Source organism: Lutra lutra, chromosome 1 (genome assembly GCF_902655055.1).
Source record: "Lutra lutra chromosome 1, mLutLut1.2, whole genome shotgun sequence".
NCBI classification, from domain to species: Eukaryota; Metazoa; Chordata; class Mammalia; order Carnivora; family Mustelidae; genus Lutra; species Lutra lutra.
In genome coordinates, this window is record NC_062278.1 from 61,431,425 (window position 1) to 61,454,460 (window position 23,036).

The 23,036-nt window shown below is 40.6% G+C and overlaps 1 protein-coding gene across 1 annotated transcript in view; it reads left to right on the forward strand.

Moving 5' to 3' along the window:
• The first annotated feature begins 5,748 nt into the window (after positions 1-5,748).
• GRAMD1C (GRAM domain containing 1C) overlaps positions 5,749-23,036 on the forward strand; it is a 93,006-nt gene continuing 75,718 nt past the window's right edge. Inside the window, exons 1-2 of the mRNA XM_047725142.1 lie at positions 5,749-5,862; positions 11,397-11,546. Of these exons, the coding sequence (XP_047581098.1) occupies positions 5,836-5,862; positions 11,397-11,546 (177 nt within the window). The 5' untranslated portion in view covers positions 5,749-5,835. The remainder of the gene's footprint in view (positions 5,863-11,396; positions 11,547-23,036) is intronic.

The following is a 23,036-nucleotide window of genomic DNA, read 5'->3' on the forward strand; positions in this document are numbered from 1 at the left end:
CTTCTGAGGACTTTCATTTATGTATGTTGGTCCATTTGATGGTGCCAGAGATCTCTTAGATTCTGCTCATTTTTTCTTCAGACTTTTTTTTCTCTTTCTGCTCCTCAGAATTGATAACTTCTACAGACCTATCTTTAAGTTTGCTGACTCTTTCTTCTGCCAGCTCTAATCTGCTACTGAATTCCTCTAGTGCATTTTTTTTTAAGATTTTATTTATTTATTTGACAGACAGAGATCACAAGGAGGCAGAGAGGCAGGCAGAGAGAGAGGGGGAAGTAGGCTCCCTGCTGAGCAGAGAGCCCAATGAGGGGCTCGATCCCAGGACCCTGAGATCATGACCTGAGCCGAAGGCAGAGGCTTAACCCACTGAGCCACCCAGGCGCCCCTCTAGTGCATTTTTCATTTCTGTGATTATACTTTTCAACTCCAGATGTCCTAAGTGATCTCTTTTATAATTTCTTTATTGATAGTCTCTATTGGGTGAGACATCGTTCTCATAGTTTCCATGTTTATACATGGTTTCCTTTAACTCTTTGAGCATATATAAAACAGCTGATTTAAAGTTTTGTCTGTTCAGTGTCTGGGCCTTATTAGGGACAGTTTTGATTAACTTTTCCTGTATATGGGGCATGCTTTTTTGTTTCTTCTTACAAAAGCCTTATAATTTTTTGTTGAGAACTGGACATTTTTAATATTATATTGTGGCAACTCTGGGAAATCAGATTGTTCCCCTTCCTGTTTCACAGAGTTTGTTGGTTCCACAGAGTTTGTTGTTGTTGTTTGTTTTACTACTTTTTTTTTATTATTATTGTGATAAAATATACATAAGACGAAGTTTACCATTATATCCATTTCAAGTGTGCCATTCAGTGGAAGTAAGCACATTCATGTTGCTGTGCAATCATCACCACTGTCCCCCATCAGAAATTTTTCATCTTTCCAAACTGAAACTCCATACCCTTTAAACAATAACTCCCCATTCTGCCCTTCCTCCAGCCACCTGAAACCACCATCCTACTTTTTGGCTCTATAAGTTTCAATACTCGTAAGTTGAACTAATTTTGTAAATTTATGCTCTTTGTCATGTGCAGCCACAGAAATCTATTCTGTTAGCTTAGTGATCAGCTAGTCATTTGATAGAGATTTTTAAACTCCAAAAAGCAAAGAAAGAAAGGAAGTAAGGAAAGAAAGAAAGAAGAAAAGAGAAAGAGAGAAAGAAAAGGAAAAAGAGAGAAAGAGAATGAAGGAAAGAAAGAAAAAAAGAAAGAGATGTTGAAGAAAGGAAGAAAAAAAGATAGAAAGAAAAAGAAAGAGATAAAGAGAAAGAAGGAAGGAAAGAAAAAGAAAGAAGAAAAGAAAGGGAAAGAGAATAAAAGGAAAGGAAAGGAAGGAAAGAAGAAAAGAGGAAGAAAGAAAGAAAAGGAGAAAAAAAGAAAGAAAGGAAGGAAGGAAGAAAGAAAGATCCAGTCTTTGCAGGCGGTGTTTTGGCATGCCTACAACATTCATTCTGACAGTTTATAGCTCCTCCTTTGCTTTGCCTTCCTGCTGTGCAGAGCCTCAAGGAAAGAGATTAGTGCCTTCCGAGGTCATCTCTGTGCATGCTTCTGTGCATATGTGTGACTTTCTAGATTCCCTGGAATTTGGAGGAGCTTTTCAAGGCCCTCATTCTCCAGACTTTCCTCCCAAACTTTTCAGACAGCCCACTGTTTGCCTTAATTCTTTTCCTTTGCGCTAAGTTGCAGGGGAAAATTCATTGGCCTGCAAATGTTTGCTACCAGCCCTCCCCTTTAAGGTATCTGTCCCATCCCTGAGTTGTGAGTTAGGTGAAATAAATTCAAATCATTGGGCTGTCCTTCATGGAGCCACCAGACAGGTCAAAGCAAACGACCCCAATTCTTTAATAAGTTCTGTGCTACCCCTTCCAAGACTAGGAACTTGAACCTGTGGGCTGTTGTGGAGTGGGGGATGGTACCAGAGTCAAATAAAATGTCACAAAGCTCTCTTATTGAGACTCAGCTGGTTTTTATTTTGTTTCTGTTTTTGTTTTAGAGAGGTGGAAAGGCAGGGGGAAGAGCAGAGGGAGAGAAGAAAGCAAATTTCAAGCAGGCTCCATGCCCAGAGCAGAGCCCAACAAGGGACTTGATCTCACAACCCTGAGATCATGACCCAAGCCAAAATCAAGAGTCAGATGCTTAACTGCTTAGCCACCTGAGGCACCCAGGCACTGCTGTCTTTTCTATGGTTGGGTATCTTAATAAATCATACATAGAAGGTGGGAAGAACAAAGTGCCGTGAAAACTGTGACTGACAGAGAAGCAGCAGTGACTCCCATCTACAGCATAGGGGATGTTTGGTCCTTTGGGTCCTTTTTGTCCACATTTTTGTCTCTGTTGACGTGACTATGGACTGGACTTGTTTTGGTCTTGTTCTATCATGGTCGGAGAGTGGCTCTTTTTAAAATGTTGGTGTTGGGGCGCCTGGGTGGCTCAGTGGGTTAGGCCGCTGCCTTCAGCTCAGGTCATGATCTCAGGGTCCTGGGATCAAGTCCCGCATCGGGCTCTCTGCTCAGCAGGGAGCCTGCTTCCCTCTCTCTCTCTCTCTCTCTGCCTGCCTCTCCATCTACTTGTGATCTCTCTCTGTCAAAAAAATAAATAAAATCTTTAAAATGTTGGTGTTGTGTGTGATTTTTTATGTACAGCAGATCACTGTGGCCTGCTGGGAGGACCCTGCCATCTTCTGGCTGTCATGGACTGCTGGCAAGCAATCCCAAAAGAACTTGCACAGACTCAACTCATCACATTTATTCACTTGTCTGCACTTGTGCCCTTATATTCTTTAGTGATAGGAAGGACGACCAGTCCCACATTCCTATTCTAGGCCAGCCCATCCATTAGCATACTAGATTCTATCTCTTAACCCATTCAAGGTCTTCACTCCAGCAGCTCTTTCTATCTCTCCAGCATCAGAAATTTTTCCTCTCTGTTGGATCATTCCCATGAGTATTCAAATATGCTGCTATTGTTCCCATCTTAGGAAAAAACATAAAAATTTGAAAACAAAGCAAGAAACAAATCGTCCTTTGACCCTAAGTCTACCCTCTGCTACCACCTGATTTCACTGCCTCATTTAGAGCAAGACTCTTCCAAGTAGTTGTTTATACTGCCTTCTACTCCCTTCTCTTTTCTCTTGAGTCTGCTTTCTACTTTTTGTTCTTGTTAAGGTCACTAATGATCTCCAGACTGCTAAATAAAGAGCGATACAGAACTATTCTCAGTTCTCATCCTGCTTGACCTGTTAGCAATATCTGACATCTCTGATTTTTTTCATCCTCTTTGAAATATTTTATTTGGCATCAGGGTGAGGTCTTTTACCTCACTGGCTATTTCTTCTCAGAGTCTTTGGTGTTTCCTCTTTATCTCCTCAGCTTCGAAATCTCTATTTAAAAACAATGTCATCCTTGGGTGCCTGGGTGGCTCAGTTGAATAAGCGTCTGCCCTTCGGCTCAGGTCATGATCCCAGGGTTATGGGATCAAGCCTCATGGCAGGCTCTAAGCTCAGCGGGGAGCCTGCTTCTCCCTCTCCCTGCCACTCCCCCTGTTTATGCTCTCTCTGTCAAATAAATAATAAAATCTTAAAAAAATAAAAACTATGTCATCCTTTTAAAATTGGGTCTAAAATCTAGATTCACTGAGCCCGACCTCAGGATCTTTATTAGATTATTTTCATTTTTTCCCCCTTTACAAATACTTTAAACCATTTAGTGGGATGGCACTGTGAGGGGTTTTGAAATCTGAGCAGGGTAAGACAGGTGTACACACAGAATGCAGTGACCATGATGCTAGGGCAAGGTGTATAGGGTGGGATGGAGGAAGAGGGAGTCTGTGCAGGGGGCATTTAATATTGCACATTGAAGGAGAAATGGCAACAATTGGTAACATGTGATTCGGGGCTAGATTATTGCAAAGGATATTATTGGGACAATTGGTGGAATTTTAATGTGGTGTAAGAATTAGAAGGTAGTAATATAATGTTAATTTCCCAATTTTGTTGGTCATATTATGATTGCTGGAGAGAAATACTCACCTAAGTGTTCAGAGTTAATAGGGCACACTGTTGACAGTTTACTTTTAAATTGCTCAGAGAAAAGGTATTGTAACATATTTGCAACTTTTCTGTAAATTCGAAATTCTTTCAAAATTTAAAGAAGTTTAAATAGTTTTAAAATACTTTATATAATAATCATATTCATCTTGTACCATTAAAAAATATTGGCAATATTAAGTTCTTTCAATCCAAAGTAAAGTTCTTGGCATGACTTCAATTCAAGAAGTAGGCATTTGTGATTCAGCCTTTTCTTGCACACATGGAAGGAAAACACAACTTGTGCTAATTTTGCAGGAAAAAGACAGTATATCCCTTCTTGATTATCTTATTAAGTAATTATTCTTTAACATGTAATATGTTTAAAAATATAGGCAGCATCTGACTTTTTGTGCAAGTGGATTTGACTCTCCCTCTTCAACTTTACATTATGATTATTTTCAAACATACAGAAATAGAAAAAGAATAACTGAATAGTGGTATACCCTCCACATAAATTGAATAATTGTTAACAGTTTGCTATTTTGCTCTCTCTTTCTCCTTATCTATCATCTTAATTTATATAGGTAGTTAGAACAACAACAACAAAAATACCATAGGTTAGGTGGCTTAAACAACAACATTTCTCACAATTCTGGAGTCTAGGAAATCCAGACTTGAGACACCTGCAGATTCTGTCTGGTGAGAACCCATATCCTGTTCATAGACTGCAGTATTCTTACAGTGTCCACACATGGTGGAAGGGGGTTATGGGCCAACGTATGAATTTGGGGAGGACACATTCAGACTATGGCATCTCTATTTGTTGAAGCATTTGAAATCAAGTTGTAGGCAACATGACACGTCACTCCTAAATACGAGTGTTTGAGCACGAATGTTCTGGTAATAAAGACATTCTCCAAGGGGTGTCTGAGTGGGTTAAGTGGGTTAAGTCTCTGCCTTTGGCTCAGGTCATGATCTCAGTGTCCTGGGGTCAAGCCCCACATCTGGCTCTCTGCTCAGCAGGGAGCCTGCTTCCTCCTCTCTCTCTGCCTGCCTCTCTGCCTACTTATGATCTCTTGTCTGTCAAATAATAAACTCTTAAAAAAAAGACATTCTCCAACATAACCATAAAGTATTAATAATTCATAAATGAATATCAGTAACTTTATCCACATATTGTTACTTCTTCCATAACACTTTCATATACATATTTCATATTCAGTCTTTCTCAATTGCTCTAGAATGTCTTTTATAGCTGTTTTTTGGGAGGGAGGGAACCAGGATCTGCAACACTCAAGAGCTTTTAATCAATAACTTCAAGCCCTTATTTGAAGGAACAAGACTGCCTGAGATTCACTTCTTTGCACATTGGAGCAGAGTATGTATTGTGAGAAAGAGAGGGTGAGGGGGTGCTTCTGAGCAGTGACTTGTGCACAGGAGTTTGAGGTTGGGAGGTGGGTAAGGACGGGGGCTCATCTTGATCCCTAGTAGAGACTGGACTCCAGGCTAACAAATTAACATCACATCCTTACCAGTTAGCCCAGGGCAACTGCCGCCAGAGGGCGCAAGGCGCCGCCGCCAGGACTTCAGGTGGCCCTCGGAGGTCTGGCGGCGGGGACGTGTGGGGCCCAAAGTCCGGAGCGCGCGCCGGGGAGCGGGGTTGGGAGGAGGTGGGCGCGGGGCGCGCGCCTGGCCGCCCCCTCCACGCGCGGGGCGCGCGTGCGCGGTTCCGCTGCGGCGGAGGGAGCCGCGATGGAGGGCGCTTTGACTGTCCGCCAGGTAAGCGGCGCCTCGCTTGGGGCGGCTTCCCTAGCGGTGGCTGGACCGGCAGTTTTCTTCACCGTAGTGGTTTGAGCCCCCTCACCTTCTGATCATTAATTCCTCCCTTCCCCTGCCTTGGTGCTCTTTGGAGTCATTTGGAAAATTGTTACCGAGGAAACGGTTTCCTGTGCTTCCTGCGAGCCTTCCCCTCTGGGCAACGGTGGAACGTCGGCTTCTCTGTGGGCGTGGAGAACTGGAATTTGGCCCCGAAAAGCCCTAGCCCAGATGTCTCAGCCTCAGGCCCCACTGACTCAGGCTCCAGGGTCGCGATTCTGACCCGACGTCCCGTCGGTCCAGTCCCAACCGCTTCCCCAATCAGCTCTGGAATAAAGGGCCCAGAATGGAGTTTAAATCACTGTGCTGTCAACCAAGCTTTTGGTTTCAACTGGTTTTATTGGTTTACTGCCTTATTGGACAAACGGAAGAACTTGCTGATTAAGATTCGGGGTGAAACCCTACTTTTGTTGCAGGGGCACCTGCACTGCTGAACACGATGCTCGTTACATTTACATATTGGTTGTGTGTATAAATTTTACTTTTGGAGAATTGCAATCAGTGCGATACCTTTTATCCGAGAGGCATTTTGCAGTTTACAATATTGTAGAGGCATTCAAATAATTTTGTTGAATGAGCAAATGAAGGTCCTATTTCAATGGATTCTCACAACGTTACTATGAAATAGGTACGGTAGATATTAACGAACCCAATTATTTATTCATCCCTATGCCGGGTACTGGGTATTCAGATAAGATGATGAGTAACAGAGACATGATCCCTGCTGTCAATGAGTTTATAGTCCAGACCAGAGAGCGTTATTGCCCCAACTGTAGAGTGGAGAAAACAGATTTAGAGAGACTGCCAAGATCATAAAATCAGTAAGTTAAAGAGGAAAGATTCTGTTGCAGGCACTCTATAAAGCCGGAATGAACCTCCTCCTCCTCACCAAGAATTTGATTTGGTATAGAATGATGCCACATAGACCGCCGCCCACCACCACCCACACACATACCGTGAGTGTATGAAAAGGCTTATTACTTATATGTAATTTCTTATTAAATATTTACATAATGAAAAGGGAAGAGTGGGACAGGCTTCTCAAGCAGATCCTAAATGACTTAAAAGGGCAAGGAAAGGAAGCTAGATCCGGGTTTTTATTGAGCTTAAAGTTGGCATCTGGGTGAGCCTTCCTGTGTGTGGACTGGGGCTTGCTTGGTTTGACGCTGTCACCCACACCAAAGCTAAGATTGACCACACTTTCTTACCAGATTCCCCATTTGAGGGACAGAAGAGAAAAAGGAGGAGCTTAATGGGTGTCCGCAGGCAAACATAAAAAAATTGAATGAGACTCCTTACTATAATTCACCCCACATGTTCAGCTCATGACTGAAATGTACTATTTTTCATTTAGTTTTTGACCTTTTGTAAGTGAGCCGTCATGGCTGTCTGTGAGGCCTGCTGCCTGTCCCCCATAGGAAGATGAAAGTTCCATTGAATGCCTTGTTCAAGAGCCCGATGCTGTATTTTGAGAAATAAAATGAGGGCTTTGGTCACTGTTAGTAAGGTCTGGAACTCTAACAAGGATAGGAGTGTTTTTGATGAGGCCTTTTATTATGGTTTTTGCATATGTAGAACCATGGATGTTCTTGATTTATATTTTGAATATCTGTGAAACAGATTTCCGGAGTTCTTTACCCCAAAAGGTGCAGCTCTTAGGCAGTGCCCCAGGAGTCTGTAAAAAGGTGCAGATGGAGCCAATTGTTGGCCCAAGCATCTCCTGTCAAGATGACTGTGGAAAGTTCAGCTAGTTGTGCTGACCCTTGGGTGCTTACCTTTATCAGGGACATCTTGGTTAAGGGATGAAAAGCAGTACATATCTAGTGAGCTCCATTGTATGTAATGGTATTACTGCTGTCCCTTGAACAGAAAAATTTGTCCATTGAACTTCAAATGGAAGTTTGAAGCGTACAAACTCTGATTGCACTTCACTCAGCTGAACCCAAGTTACTCCTCAGGTTTTCAAGGGATTCAGAGTGGTGACCTCCTCTAGCACCATGACATCTAACAAAAGAATGAGGACAGGGGAGAGCATGTCCTTCTGCAGGTGGGATATGTCATGGGGCCCCGATTTGGTTTTATCCTGTAGCAAGGAGGGCTTGGTGGTTGTGCTGAGCTGCAAGGTGTTGCTTTTAGAACCCAAGGCATGAACAGCTGGGTTTGGAGGATTACAGGCACTGGGCTCGTAGATCCTTTATTTCCAGGGAAGTCCATCATGCTGTCAGTAACTGCTGCTTTAATGGCATATAGTGTGGAGCTAGGGAGATAGTTTCTTGCATCAGAACCTGTGGACAGCTTACAGACACTGTGGGTGGTGCAGGCTCCAGTTGCTGAAGTCTCTATGGTAAAGGATTCTTTGTGTGTATGTGTGTGTGTGCATGTTTTGTTGGCGGGGAGTAGCACTAACAGAAGTGTCTATGATAATTTTGACAAATTTTAGAATCATTTTTGGGAGGGGTCCTCATTCAGCATGACTCATTTGCAAGTAACAGTGTAGATAGGCTTAAGTAAAATTTGTAATGAGGAATATTTTTCTCCAGACCCCCAAAATGCCTGACAAATATTGAGCTTGTTTTAATATTGTGGGTGCCAAGAGGGTTTTCTTGACATTATTAGGGGTGGAGAGGCCCTTGGTTTACTAAATACTTTTAACTAAGGTGGCAGTCCTTATGCTGTGTTTGGGGCAATGGTCCATCCCCTTTTTGTGAACTCCTTTGTGCATATTTGTATGTCCTGACTGGTATGTCAGAAGAATGTCTTCAGAGGAGACTGTAATCTATGTAATGTCATACTTGTGCTCCTGGAGAAAAATGGATACAATTACGATATTGCCTGTAAAGGTTGCATGTGACGGCAAGCCTTTCGAGGTATCTTGTGTGGCTAGCTAGATAAAGGTATATCGTGTCCCACTAGAGGTGAAGGAAAAATGTGACTGAGAGGTTACTGAGAGAGACATTGACTAGAATATTAGCCAGATTTAAAATATCAAATATTTCCTAGTTTCTGATTGGATAGAGTCAATAATTTCCGTAGTACTGGGGACAGGGGCCTTAATGGGTAGGTGCACCGCATCAAGGGCATCAAATGCCCGCATCAAATGTGAGGCACCATTCATTTTCCCAACTTTAACAGGCCACATTAGGCTGTTAAATGGAAAAGCAGTAGGGATAACCAGTCTTTCACTAATTAGGTCCTATATAATAAATCCCAATCCTCTAAGGCCCTGTTTTATGTTATATTGAATTGTATTTACTATTTTAGCTAGAGGTTGGGGGAGGGCTGGTCCATAGGGTCTCACTTTTTTTTTTTTAAGATTTTATTTATTTATTTGACAGAGAGATCACAAGCAGGCAGAGAGGCAGGCAGAGAGAGAGGAAGAAGCAGTCTCCCCGCCGAGCAGAGAGCCCGATGCGGGGCTCGATGCGGGGCTCGATGCGGGGCTCGATGCGGGGCTCGATCCCAGGACTCTGGGATCACAACCCAAGCCGAAGGCAGAGGCTTTAACCCACTGAGCCACCCAGGGTCTCGCTTTTTAAAAAGCCATTTGTACGCTCCAAAGACTATTTAAATTTTTTGTTGGGTCAGAGCATCCATTGCCCATATGGGATATTTTAGGGTGATGTGTACTATACTATATTACCAGGGAGAATTTAGGCAAGGCAGTACTTCTGGGGGTTAAAGTGATGCATACCTATTTACGGTCCATTTTATGTTGAGTAATTCCCTTAAGATTATAGGAGGTGCCTTGTTTAAATTTAGTGGGATCTCCAGGTAACTATAGTTTGAGCCCAGTATTGATTAAAGTCATGAAAATTTGCCACTTGATACATTTCAACAGATGTTGAAGTTAATTAAAAAACCTTTGCCATACAGATACAAAAGCCAATCTTTATCTTTTATTGTATAAATTATTTTAATAAGTTTTGCATTTTGGATTTCCAACTAGGCCAAATTGTGGATTTCTGTTTCAGTTTTTCTGTTTGGTTTCTTTTTTTCTTTTTTGGTTTGTTGCTTTGTTTGTTTCTTTTTCTCTCCCTCTTGGTGGTGAGTGAATATGGTGGTGAGTGGAGGGAGTCCTGTCTACCATTTCATATTTATAAATTTGAACCTTCAGGGAGCCTCAAGTCAGTATCGCCAGGGCTAAGGGTATGTGGTTATTTTATGGAGCTTAAAAACCCTATTTTGGGGCACCTGTGCAGCTCAATTGGTTAAGCATCTGCCTTCAGCTCAGGTCATGATCCCAGAGTCCTGGGATTGAGCCCCCTGGGGCTCCTGCTTCTCTCTCTCCCTGCTTCTCCCTTTCTCTTTGCCTGCTGCTTTGCCTGCTTGTGCTCTCTCTGTCTCTTTCACTGAGTCAAATAAATAAATAAATAAAATCTTAAAAAAAAAAAAAAAGCCCTGAGCTTAAGTTGAGGCTGAATTACCCCTTTGCTGTGCCACCTGGGTGCCATGGGTGGTTTTCTCTGTAAACCCAAGGATCAGGATTTCTGTTACAACAGAGGCATAGGTGGCAGCAGCAGCAGGACAAGCAGGAACAACAGAGGTATTTAAGGGGCCTGGTGAGCTCTAATTGTTCTCACAAGGGCTGCTCCCTTCCCTCCTCCGAACTCTTTTCTCTCCCTTTTGTAAACTCCATAATGGCTCTCTTTCAGGAGCGACCACCCATTGGGCCCACATCTTGCATAGGGTATACTCTCCCCGCCCACCACCAGTCCTCAATGGGGGCCAATGCCTGATTCATTTGTTTTTAACTCAATTGTTTGTATAAATCCGAGTGAATTTGCCAGCTTCCCACAAATGGTTAGTAAGGTTGCTTCCACTCTCTTACTATTACAAATATTACAAACATTGTTGACTCTATGTACACAGGGTTTTAGTTTATACCCATTTTAGGCCTTACTAGGTACTGCAGATTACTCTTCAAAGAGGTTGAGCTAATTGTCACTCCCATTGCATGGTATTTTTGCTGTTTAATCTTCCTCTAGCTGACTATGAACTTCTGGAGGCTAAGGACTTTGTTTTATTCATTTTTAAAAAAAGATTTTATTTATTTATTTGACAGACGGAGATCACAAGTAGGCAGAGAGGCAGGCATAGAGAGAGAGAGCCTGATGCAATGGGGGGCTCCATCCCAGGACGCTGGGATCATGACCTGAGCCGAAGGCAGAGGCTTTAACCCACTGAACCACCCAGGCACCCCTGTTTTATTAATTTTTTAATTCCCAGTGCTAATTAAACTACCTAACAGTAGTAGTCATTGGAGAATATTTGTCACATGTGTGAATACATGAACTGTAGAGGGAAAAAAAACCATTAGTGTTTTCTAAAAGCTTAAATATTGTTTTCAAGTTAATTTATCTAGTTTGAACATTAACTCTTCTCATTTTAAAATGAGCGTTTCTCAGTAAGTAATTTAAATTATTGGTACTTGTTCCCAGGTAATAAACGAAGGGGAATCAAGCTTTGCTGCTGAGCCCCAGGAAGAGTTAGAGGAGAATCCTGGTCCAGTTGTGGATGAGAGTAATACAGTTTCAGCAAAAAAACAGGGACCAAATTTACATAACTGGAGTAGTGACTGGAGCTTTTGGGTAATATTTTTTTCTTCCTTATATCTTCATTTTAATCTTAAATACAAATTTTCTTTAAGTTTATAACAACTCATAAAATATAATGTTGTCTTATTAGCATCTAGATTTCAGATGTTTGTAAGTCCAGAGTCCAAGACATTTCTGATTATGCTCTCCTTTGGCCACTAGAATGCACTGTTGTCTGGTTTGTTGGAGTGGAATTGTCTGCTTCGGTTTCCCTGGAAGAAAACTACACCACAGAACTGGATTCCACTTACACTGTTGTTCACTGTATTAGCAAGACTAATGTTATGCAGAAACCGTATTTCTAAATGTTACTGAGAAATCAGCTATTTTACATAATTTTGATTTAAAGAATTAGCTTTGATACCGAAAAGGAAGTGTAACAATATTTGACCTGTAGCATATTAATAATTATAAGATAGGTTTTAAAGGTAAGAGTTTCACATTCTGTTTGCACTGTACTTACTTGGTTGTATGACCTGAATATGGTTCAGGTTTCCCCCACTGTAAAATGAGACTCCTGCTTGTTGATTAGGTGCACAGAGTTTTTTGGTAAGAATAACATTTCTATTGCTGTATGAATGCTAACATTTATTATTTTAAAGGGCTCGTTCTAAATCTAGCGGTTCCTGACAGTTATGAGATCTTTGAAAGAATCTGGTATAATGCAACTATAAATGAACTTTATACAAGATTATAAGGCATTTATAGTTCAATATTAACTTGATCTCTTGACGATTAGGTATATACTTGGTAGCAGAATTTCTTTTCTTTTTTTTTTTTTAAGATTTTATTTATTTATTTGACAGAGAGAGACACAGCAAGAGAGGGAACACAAGCAGGAGACATGAGAGAGGGAGAAGCAGGCTTCCCGCTGAGCAGAGAGCCGGATGTGATGCCTGGCTAGATCCCAGGACCCTGGGATCATGACCTGAGCTGAAGGCAGATGCTTAACAACTGAGCCGCCCAGGTGCCCCAGTAGCAGAATTTCTTATAATTTTAGAGTAACCTAAAAAAGACATGATATTAACAGGTTATAAAGATTAGTATAAGTACCATTATTCTGTTCATAATTAATAGCTCAGTTTTTGAATATTACTGAAACTTTTTTAAAAAAGATATTATCTGTTTATTCATGAGAGACAGAAACAGAGAGAGAGAGAGGGAGAAGCAGGCTCCCCTCGGATCAGGGATCCCAATGTGGGGTCTGATCCCAGGACCCCGGGACCGCGACCCAAGCTAAAGGCAGATACTCAACCAACTGAGCCACCCTGGTGTCCCAAATGCTATTGAAACTTAACATAAATAACCGTTTCTTAATTCCTGTTAAGAAATGCAACTAAGTTTTAATTATTTATTTATTTTTTCGTGCTCTTGATCCTTTTTGGACGAGAGCTTAAAGACTACTGATTTTGAAGATTTTATTTATTTATTTGAGAGAGAGAGAGAAAGTGAGAGAGAGCATGAGAGGGATGAAGGTCTGAGGGAGAAGCAGATTTCCCACGGAGCTGGAAGCCTGATGTGGGACTGGATCCCAGGACTCCAGGATCTTGATCTGAGCTGAAGGCAGTCGCTTCACCAGCTGAGCCACTCCAGCACCCTTCAACATAAGTTTTTAAAAACCATATCCTGGGACGCCTGGGTGGCTCAGTTGGTTGAGCCGCTGCCTTCGGCTCGGGTCATGATCCCGGCGTCCTGGGATCAAGTCCCGCATCAGGCTCCTTGTTCTGTGGGGAGCCTGCTTCTCCCTCTGCCTCTGCCTGCCACTCTGTCTGCCTGTGCTCTCTCTCTCTCTCTCTGACGAATAAATAAATAAAATCTTAAAAAAAAAAAATAAAAAAAATAAAAACCATATCCTAAAGAAAATGTTTAATTGCTAAGAAATATACCAAAAAACTACACATCCTGAAAATTATGTCATCTATATTGATTATATTACTTTTGGTTACATTCAGAGAAAGTTTTTGACTATTATAATGTTTTAGCCATTCTGCACTATGATTTTTGTTGCTACGTTATAGATTGGAAAACCTTTATAGTTCTAAGAGCTATCTACAGGACTAAAAAGTCGCTGTGGTTATTCTTGGCAGACTTAAAGCAAGAAGAAGGGTAAAGCAAGAAAAGGAACAAGCAGGGGAATGAGGATTTAGTAATAAGAGAGAGAAAAAGAAGATATATGCGTTCTAGAGCTTTGCTACTCAAAGTGTAGAATGTGGGGCCAACAAATTTGGCATCACCTGTCAGCTGATTAGAAATGCAGTCTTGGGCCCAGCCTCAGATCTACTGAATTAAAATCTTTATTTCACAAGAGTTCCAGGAGATTTATATGCACTTTCAAGTTTGAGAAGCACTTGTTTAGAGTGTTAAAAGTCTACTTTGGCTGAGTTTGTGTCTCTGTGCTGATTACAGGCACCTTACTTTGAGGAATTTTTTTTTTTTTTTGAGGAATTTTTGTATGAATTCACATGGAATAGATTTATTTATTTTTTTATTTTTTAAAGATTTCACCTATTTATTTGTCGGAGAGTGAGAGAGAGAGAGAGAGAGCAAGCGAGTGCAAGCAGGGGGAGCTGCAGGCAGAGGGAGAAGTAGGCTTCTTGCTGAGCAAGGAGCCAGATGTGGGACTTGATCCCAGCACCCTGGGATCATGACCTGAGCCGAAGGCAGATGCTTAATGACTGAACCACCCAGTTCTCCCACACGGAATAGATTTAAAGACAAATACAACCTATTAAAAGTTTTACTGACCTTTTGGAGGTCACTTGCCGAGAAAGTGTACTATCAGAACTGAGAAGCAAACAAAACCAAAAGGAGCCTGAATAGCTAAATCAAAGGTCATGCTTATGTACCTTGTGGAGGAGAATTCCTCAAGTAGTCATTTGGAATATCTTTAATATATTTTTGACATATTTTTATAAGCCTAAATCAGTTGGTTCCCGTTTTATGGTTGAATAGGGTATTGGAGATAGGGGAATTATTTGGTGATAACACATGGACAATGGGAAGAAATGACATCAGAAGCTCAAAAAGTGTAGCAACGTGGGCCTCTTAATGTGGAGGCCAAAGGTCTATGTAGATTAGCTGGCTCTAATATAATACAGTTATTGGTAGAAGTGATGGTTAAAAAGTCTGCAAAATAATGCACTTTTTCTCTGCCATTTTAAATCCATCTGCTTCTACCACTGACACCACCCTGTTGCTGTTTTCAGATTCTCCTGGCAGTAAAGTTGGAATTGAATGAGTGTAGTAAGATGGTTGCGTTCACTGAGGGAGCCCAGATCAACACAGGAAAGACCAGTACCAAGGCAGGGAATATTCATGAGACACATGACCTGGTAGTTAAGCAAATAATTGAAAAAACGTCAAGAGCTGGTTCACTGGAATACCCAAGGAATCTGGATTTGTGCTTTTACACTTATGGGTTTCTACCAAAAGGAATTGATAACTTTTTTTAAATTAACATATTATGTATTATTTGCCTCAGGGGTACAGGTCTTTGAATCATCAGGCTTACACATTTTGCAGCACTCACCATAGCACATACCCTCCCCAATGTCCATAACCCAGCCACCCTATACATCCCTGCCCACCCAGCAACCCTCAGTTTGATTTGTGAGATTGAGAGTCTCTTATGGTTTGTCTCCTCAACCAGTCCCATCTTGTTTCATTTTTTCTCTCCCAACCCCCATGACCCCCTGCCCTGCCTCTTAAGTTCTTCGTATCAGAACCCCCACCCTGCCTCTCAAATTTCTCATATCAGAGAGATCATGTGATAATTGTTTTTCTCTGATTGACTTATTTCACTTTGCATGATACCCTCTAGTTCCATCCACATCATTGCAAATGGCAAGATTTCGTTTCTTTTGATGGCTGCATAGTATTCTATTGTATTTATATACCAAATCTTCTTTTGGTTTGGTACATAAATATATATATTTATAAATATATAAATATATATATATATAAATTATAAATTATAAATATATATATATATCCATATATATCCACTCATCTGTTGTTGGACATCTATGTTCTTTCCATAGTTTGGCTATTGTGGACATTGCTGCTATAAACATTTGGGTGCACGTGGTCCTTCGGATCACTACATTTGTATCTTTAGGGTAAATACCCAGTAGTGCAATTACTAGCAGGTAGTGTAGCTCTGTTTTAAACTTTTTGAGGAAGCTCCATGCTGTTTTCCAGAGTGGCTGCACCAGCTTGCATTCCCACCAACAGTGTAGGAGGGTTCCCCTTTCTCTGTATTCTTGCCAGCACCTGTCATTTCCTGACTTGTTAATTTTAGCTATTCTGACTGATCTGAGGTGGTATCTTACTGTGGTTTTGATTTGTATTTCCCTGATGCCGAGTGATGTTGAGCACTTTTTCATGTGTCTTTTGGCCATTTGGATGCCTTCTTTGCTGAAATGTCTGTTCATGTCTTCTGCTCATTTCTTGATTGGATTCTTTATTCTTTGGGTGTTGAGTTTGCTAAGTTCTTTATAGATTTTGGATACTAGCCCTTTATCTGACATGTCATTTGTGAATATCTTCTCCCATTCTGTCAGGTGTCTTTTGGTTTTGTTGACCGTTTCCTTTGCTGTGCAAAAGCTTTTGATCTTGATGAAGTCCCCATAGTTCATTTTTGCTCTTGCTTCCCTTGCCTTTGGTGATGTTTCTAAGGAGAATTTGCTATGGCTGAGGTCAAAGAGGTTGCTGCCTGTGTTCTCCTCAAGGATTTTGATGGATTCCTGTCTCACATTGAGGTCTTTCATTCATTTTGAGTCTATTTTTTTGTATGGTGTAAGGAAATGGTCCAATTTCATTCTTCTGCATATGGCTGTCCAATTTTTCCAACACCATTTGTTGAAGAGACTGGAATTGATAACTTTTTAAAGTTTTGGTATTTAAAAGAGGTAAGCTCCAGGGACATGAAAAAAATCACTGGTGTAGAATAACTCATATACTCTGGCCTGGCTAACTCAGTTGTTCCACAGTAGTGAATTTAGAGGGCAGTGTGATTGTCATTGGGTGAATTGGAGATTGGGCACAAAAGATCTGGGATGGAGTGTACACTCTGTCCCTGGTGATTACACTGTCTTGTGCTCTTGAGTATGTTGTTGAGTATGTCTGTCAGGTGCCTCACTTATAAAATGAGAGATTGGGTCATAGTATTAAAACATTGGTGTGTCTTGAATCAATATGAGAAAAAAAGCGGAGGCGGTGTTTGGCTAGCAGGTGCTCATAATTTACATTCCTGGTAGCTGCATATCAGTTATAAAAAACTCTAGGCATATATAGTGGGAATATGTTACATGGAGAACACCTTTCCTTAAGAGTGGTAAAGAGGGTTGAAAAGTGCTGGATAAGAGGACCTCCTATTTGTAATATTGGAAAATATGTTTTTATGATTCCCCATAAATAAGAAAATTGTGAGAACTTGACAAAAGGATACAAGACAGTGAAGTAGAGTTCACTAAAGGTTTTTTGTTGTTGTTGAGGCTGGTTTCTTTTTAGACCTTATCCATTTAATCTTGTGCTGCTTAACAGATTGACTAGTGAGTGTCTTTCTGAGAGTAGGACTTTATTTTTTAAGTTTTATTTAATTCCAGGGCAGTTAACAGCTGACAGGTGGACTTTAATTTAAAGGCGTTTGATTAGGACACCTAGGTGGCTCAGTCTGTTTACCGGGTGCCTTTGGCTCAGGTCATGATCCCAGGGTCCTGGGATCAAGTCCTGCACCCTGCTCAGGGGAAAGCCTGTTTCTCCCTCTGCCTCTGCTGCTCCCCTTGCTTGTGCTCTCTCTCTCTCTTTCCCTCTCTCACTGTTGAAAAATAAATAAAATCTTTAAAAAAAAAAAAGGAGTTTGATTAAATCACCATAGACCTGATAGTGAGACCAACAGCAGCAGATTTTCTATTTCAATCCTATAATATAGAAAGAGGAATCTTAATTGTTATATTTTTTTTCTTTTTTTAATTTAAAAATTACAATATTTCTCAGGTCATAATTTCTCAGGTTGTGCTCCCTGCTCAGTGGAGAGTCTGCTTCTCCCTCTGCCTGCTGCTCCCCTTGCTTTATGCTTTCTTTTTTAATTTTATTTTAAAGGACTATTTTTTAAAAAGATTTTATTTATTTATTTGACAGAGATCACAAGTAGGCAGAGAGGCAGGCAGAGAGAGGGGGGGAGGCAGGCTCCCTGCTGAGCAGAGAGCCCGATGCAGGAGCTGAAGGCAGAGGCTTTATTTAGCTCACTGAGCCACCCAGATGCCCCTACTTTATGCTTTCTTTCTTTCTCTCTCTCTTACTCTTACTCTATCTATAAATAAAATATTTATAAATAAATAAATAAAATAAAAAATTAAAATATTTAATCTTTGTATGTGGGAAATGAGTTTTATTAATAACTTTTAAGTCCCAATGTGACAAAAATTATATGAAAGGGAAAAAACCTTGAAATAAACTTAATGGCAAATAAATATGAATACTTTTGCTCTTTAACTCTTAGTAAAAGTACATAGCAGAAACAACATCAACAAAACCAAATCCCTAAAAACTGACAAAACAAAAACTCCTTTTTTTTTCCTGACTAAAATAATGGTGGATTCCAGGTGGATCAATGTCCCAGAGGAAGAGCCTACAGAGATTTGCAGCAGACATATTGATTTAATGTAACTTCTTTTCGTGATGTAGGGCTAGTAACTATTAAGAGTAGAAAAAAACCTTTAAGATTTTCTTTTGCTTATGCTTAGAAAATGACACACTGGGGCACCTGGGTGCCTCAGTTGTTTAAATGCCTGACTCTTGATTTCAGCTAAGGTCATGATCTCAGAGTTGAGAGATTAAGCACCACATTGGGCTCTGCACTTAGCATGGAGCCTGGTTAAGATTCTTTCTCTCCTTTCCCTCTATCTCTCCATTTCACCTCCGTACTTGCATGCTCTCTCTTTCAATAAATAAATAAATAAAATAAAAATAAAAAATATTTTTGTTCTAAAACATTTTTTAAAAGATTTTTTTTATTTACTTGAAAGTGAGAGAGAGCACATGAGCAGGGGGAGGGGCAGAGGGAGAGGGAGAAGCAGGCTCCCTGCTGAGCATGGAGGCCACTGTGGGGTTGATCCCAGGACCCTGGGATCGTGACTTGAGCCAAAGGCAGACGCCTACCCGACTAAGCCACCCAGGTGCCCCTGTTCTAAAACAAGAATAAAGCAAGTCTAGATTTCGAACCATTATATATGTACAAATAATAAGTACTAGTGTTTTGTTAGAAAAATATTTAGAGTTGAATTTTTCTAGATCACAAGCAATTTTTTTCTAATTATATAAGAAATCAGGAGTCTTGACTCTGTACTTTATCATTGGATTATAGCATGATCATAGTCATGTTATTCACAAGTAAGCTTTCTGCTTATAAGTGGGGATAAAAGTTGTCACAGACCTGATTTGAGCTAGGTACATCATGAGGATTAATTAATGTTGCACTGTTAAATAACAATAAAAACCCAAACCCAAGAGGATTAATTAGTATGTTTGCAACATACTTTGGCAACTTTGGAGAGGTGTTTTCTATAATCATATGTTAATCTCTCCCAATGTACCTTGGATTTATTGAAGCTAAAAAGGATATTTTAGACTTTCACTTTGATAACTGATGGAAAAAATAAACTTATTTTCCAACTTCTGTTGGATTTGAAAGTCATATTTTATCCAATTAAAATTTAATTATAGATAGATTTTCTTTGAAAACCTAGATATCTTAAAACCTTTAGATTTAATTATGAGGGGATAGGAACTAACGTTTCTGGCAATACGGAAAGAGAACATTTAAACTTAAAAGCTCTTCTACTATAAAGTACCTAGAAATGTGGATGAAATGTTACAAACATGTTTTTAAAATGAATGTCTGGGCTCACAAAATAGCAAGGGAAATACCTAAGGGCTAAAAAAGAAGAGGGAACTGATTACCAGAGTTGTAAGCTCAGGAGCTAATGCTGAGACAGCCCTGAGGAGTTTATTTGTCTCAGTCATGAAAGCTTTAATGGCCACACTGGGATTGGAGATGATGCCTTGGACTTGTATGGATTAGAACTGGGAACTCCTTATAAAGCCATGACTCTCGAAGAGTTATACATTCTATGAAGCGCGGACTAGGAAAGAAATTCCTAGTCTACCCACACCTGCCTGCTTGAAGATAAGGAAGCTTACTGCCCAGACTTGTGCTTGGAGTGGAGAAGGATGGACATCTTCCTGAGAATACACAACTGTAGTCCATCTCTCATGACATTTTGGGACTGGAATTTAATACTATATGAGTGAGCAGAAGGAGATTCAATAAATAGCATATTTCTATTACACCCTCAAAACTTCAGATAAAACTATTAAAGATAAAGACTATTAAACCATCATTGGATATTAATAAAGACTTAATAGAAGGAATTAAGCATGTGATAAATGGGTAAAGCATTTTATTTTTAATTCAGAGAGAGAGGGAGTGAGCAGGGGGAGGGTCAGAAGAAGAGGGAGAAAGACTCAGACTCTGTGCCGAATACCAAGCCCAACATGGGATTTGATCTCATGGCCCCGAGATCATAACCTGAGCTGAAACCAAGAGTCAGACCCTTAACTGACTGAGCCCCCCAGGCACCCCTGGCTAAGACATTCTTAAAAACACCAGGCAAATTTGGGAGACAACCAAATACAATTTCTAGAAATGAAAAATGTAGTCATTGAAATAATAATTTAATAATTCAGTGGAAGGACACCTGGGTGGCTCAGTCAAGCGTCTGCCTTTGTCTCAGGTCATGATCCCAGGGTCCTGGGATTGAATGCCGCATCAGTCTCCCTGCTGAGCAGGGAGCCTGCTTCTCCCTCTGCCTGTCATTCCTCCTGTTTGTGCTCGTTCACTCACTCTCTCTCTTTGACAAATAAATAATATTTATAAAAAAATAAAAATTCAGTGAACATGGGAAATAGCAGCTAAAGAGAAAAATCAGTAAACTGGTATAGGAGGAAATTGTTACACTGTGCCACTGAGAGATAAAGATAGAAAAATTTGAGGGACGCCTGGGTGGCTCAGTTGGTTGGACGACTGCCTTCGGCTCAGGTCATGATCCCGGGGTCCTGGGATGGAGTCCCACATCGGGCACCCAGCTCCATGGGGAGTCTGCTTCTCCCTCTGACCTTCTCCTCCCTCATGCTCTCTCTCACTGTCTCGCTCTCAAATAAATAAATAAAATCTTTAAAAAAAAAAAAAGATAGAAAAATTTGAAAGAGAATGGCTTACGTAATAAGGAGAAAAGTAGAGTCCAGTATGAATCTAATAGAAGTTTCATATTCAAAAATATATGCCTGAAAATTTTCCACTTTTGATGAAAGACCAGAATCAGGAAGTACAGTGAGTCTCTCACAGGATAAATGAAAAGAATATATGAGCAGAGACATTGTTATCAAACAAATGGCAAAGGTAGATATACATGAATTAAGATAGGAATAACTTTTCCAAAAAAGTTTATTTATTTATTTTTAGTAATTTCTGCACCTAGCATGCGGCTTGAACTCACAACCTTGAGATCAAGAGTCACATGCTCTTCTGACTGAGCCAGGCAAGCACTCCAGGAATAGTAATTTAATAATTCATTTAAGTGTCTTCTTTGCACCAGGCTGTTCTAAGTGTCTCTGCCATTCTAGAGCTGATTGGGAAATGAATAGTATGCACATAACCAAATGTGTAATGTATTTCGTTTCAAGCTTTTATTTCAATTCTAGTTAACATATAGTATAGGTATTGATTTCAGGGGTAATTTAGTGAATCATCACTTATATACAACACCCAGTGCTCATCACAAGTGGCCTCCTTAATACCTATCACCCACTTAGCCCATTCCCTGCCCACATCCCTTACAGCAACCCTCAGTTTGTTCTCTATAGTTTATATAGCTAATAGTCTCTTATGATTTGCCCCCCCCCTCTTTTTTCCTGCAAATGTGTAGTGTTATGTCAGGTAGTAAGAGAAGACAATAGAGAAATGTAAGGTATAGAGAATCACATGGAAGGGAGTAGCATTTTCAATTAGGATGGCCTGGAAAAGCTTTTCTGAGGAGGTGCCATTTTGAGAGAGCCCTATATCAGGGACAAGAAAAGAACATAGATGAATCACGTGAGGAGGGGAAAAAGGAAGTGGTGCTCCGTGGACAGGCAAGAGGCAGGAATAAGACTGGCTTGTTTGACAAACAGCTTACTGATGGAGTCAGATGTGGTGAGTGAGGAAGAAGAAAAAAGCCAAGGAGAATGATTCCTAGATTTCTGATCAGTGCAACTAGGTGCATGGAAGCATCACTTAGGAGATGAGAAAGACAGGACAGAAGTAGTTTTGGGGGTTGAGAAAATCAAGTTGGAGACGCATATATGATACGCAAGTAGAAAAGTCTAGTAGGTTATTGGATTTATGACTTGAATTTCAGGAGAGAGATTGAATAAGGAAGTAAATTTGGGAGACTTTGAGTATGGATGGTATTTAAAGACAGATTTATAAAGATTAGATGAGATAACCAATGGAAAAAATATGGATTAAAAAAAAGAAGTAGACTCTCCAATGTTTAGAACCTCTCTCCAATGTTTAGGTGGTAGAGCAGGAACTAGCAAAAGAAACTGAGATTTGGCTAATCAGATAAAATCTTAGGAAGTGTGGTATCCTCAAAGTGATTAATGTCTTTTAAGGACAGAGTGACCTATTGTGATAGGTAGAGTGAGGCCTGAAAAATGATTACTGGATTTGCAAAGTAGAGGTTACTAGTGACATTAAAAAGTACAGTTTGGGGGTAACTGGGTGGCTCAGTTGGTTAAGCATCTGTCTTCTGCTCAGGTTATGATTTTCGGGTCCTGGGATTGAGCCCTGGGTCAGGCTCCCTGCTCAGTGGGAAGTCTGCTTCTTTTTTTTTTTTTTTCCTATTTTATTTTTTATAAGCATATAATATATTTTTATCCCCAGGGGTACAGGTCTGTGAATCACCAGGTTTACACACTTCACAGCACTCACCATAGCATATACCCTCCCCAATGTCCATAACCCCACCCCCGCTCTCCTAACCCCCCTCCCCCCATCAACCCTCAGTTTGTTTTGTGAGATTAAGAGTCACTTATGGTTTGTCTCCCTCCCAATCCCATCTTGTTTCATTTACTCTTCTCCTACCCCCTCAACCCCCCATGTTGCATCTCCTCTCCCTCATATCAGGGAGATCATATGATAGTTGTCTTTCTCCGATTGACTTATTTCGCTAAGCATGATACCCTCTAGTTCCATCCACATTGTCGCAAATGGCAAGATTTCATTTCTTTTGGGGCGCCTGGGTGGCTCAGTGGGTTAAGCCGCTGCCTTCGGCTCAGGTCATGATCTTGGAGTCCTGGGATCGAGCCCCACATCGGGCTCTCTGCTCTGCGGGGAGCCTGCTTCCTCCTCTCTCTCTGCCTGCCTTTCTGCCTGCTTGTGAT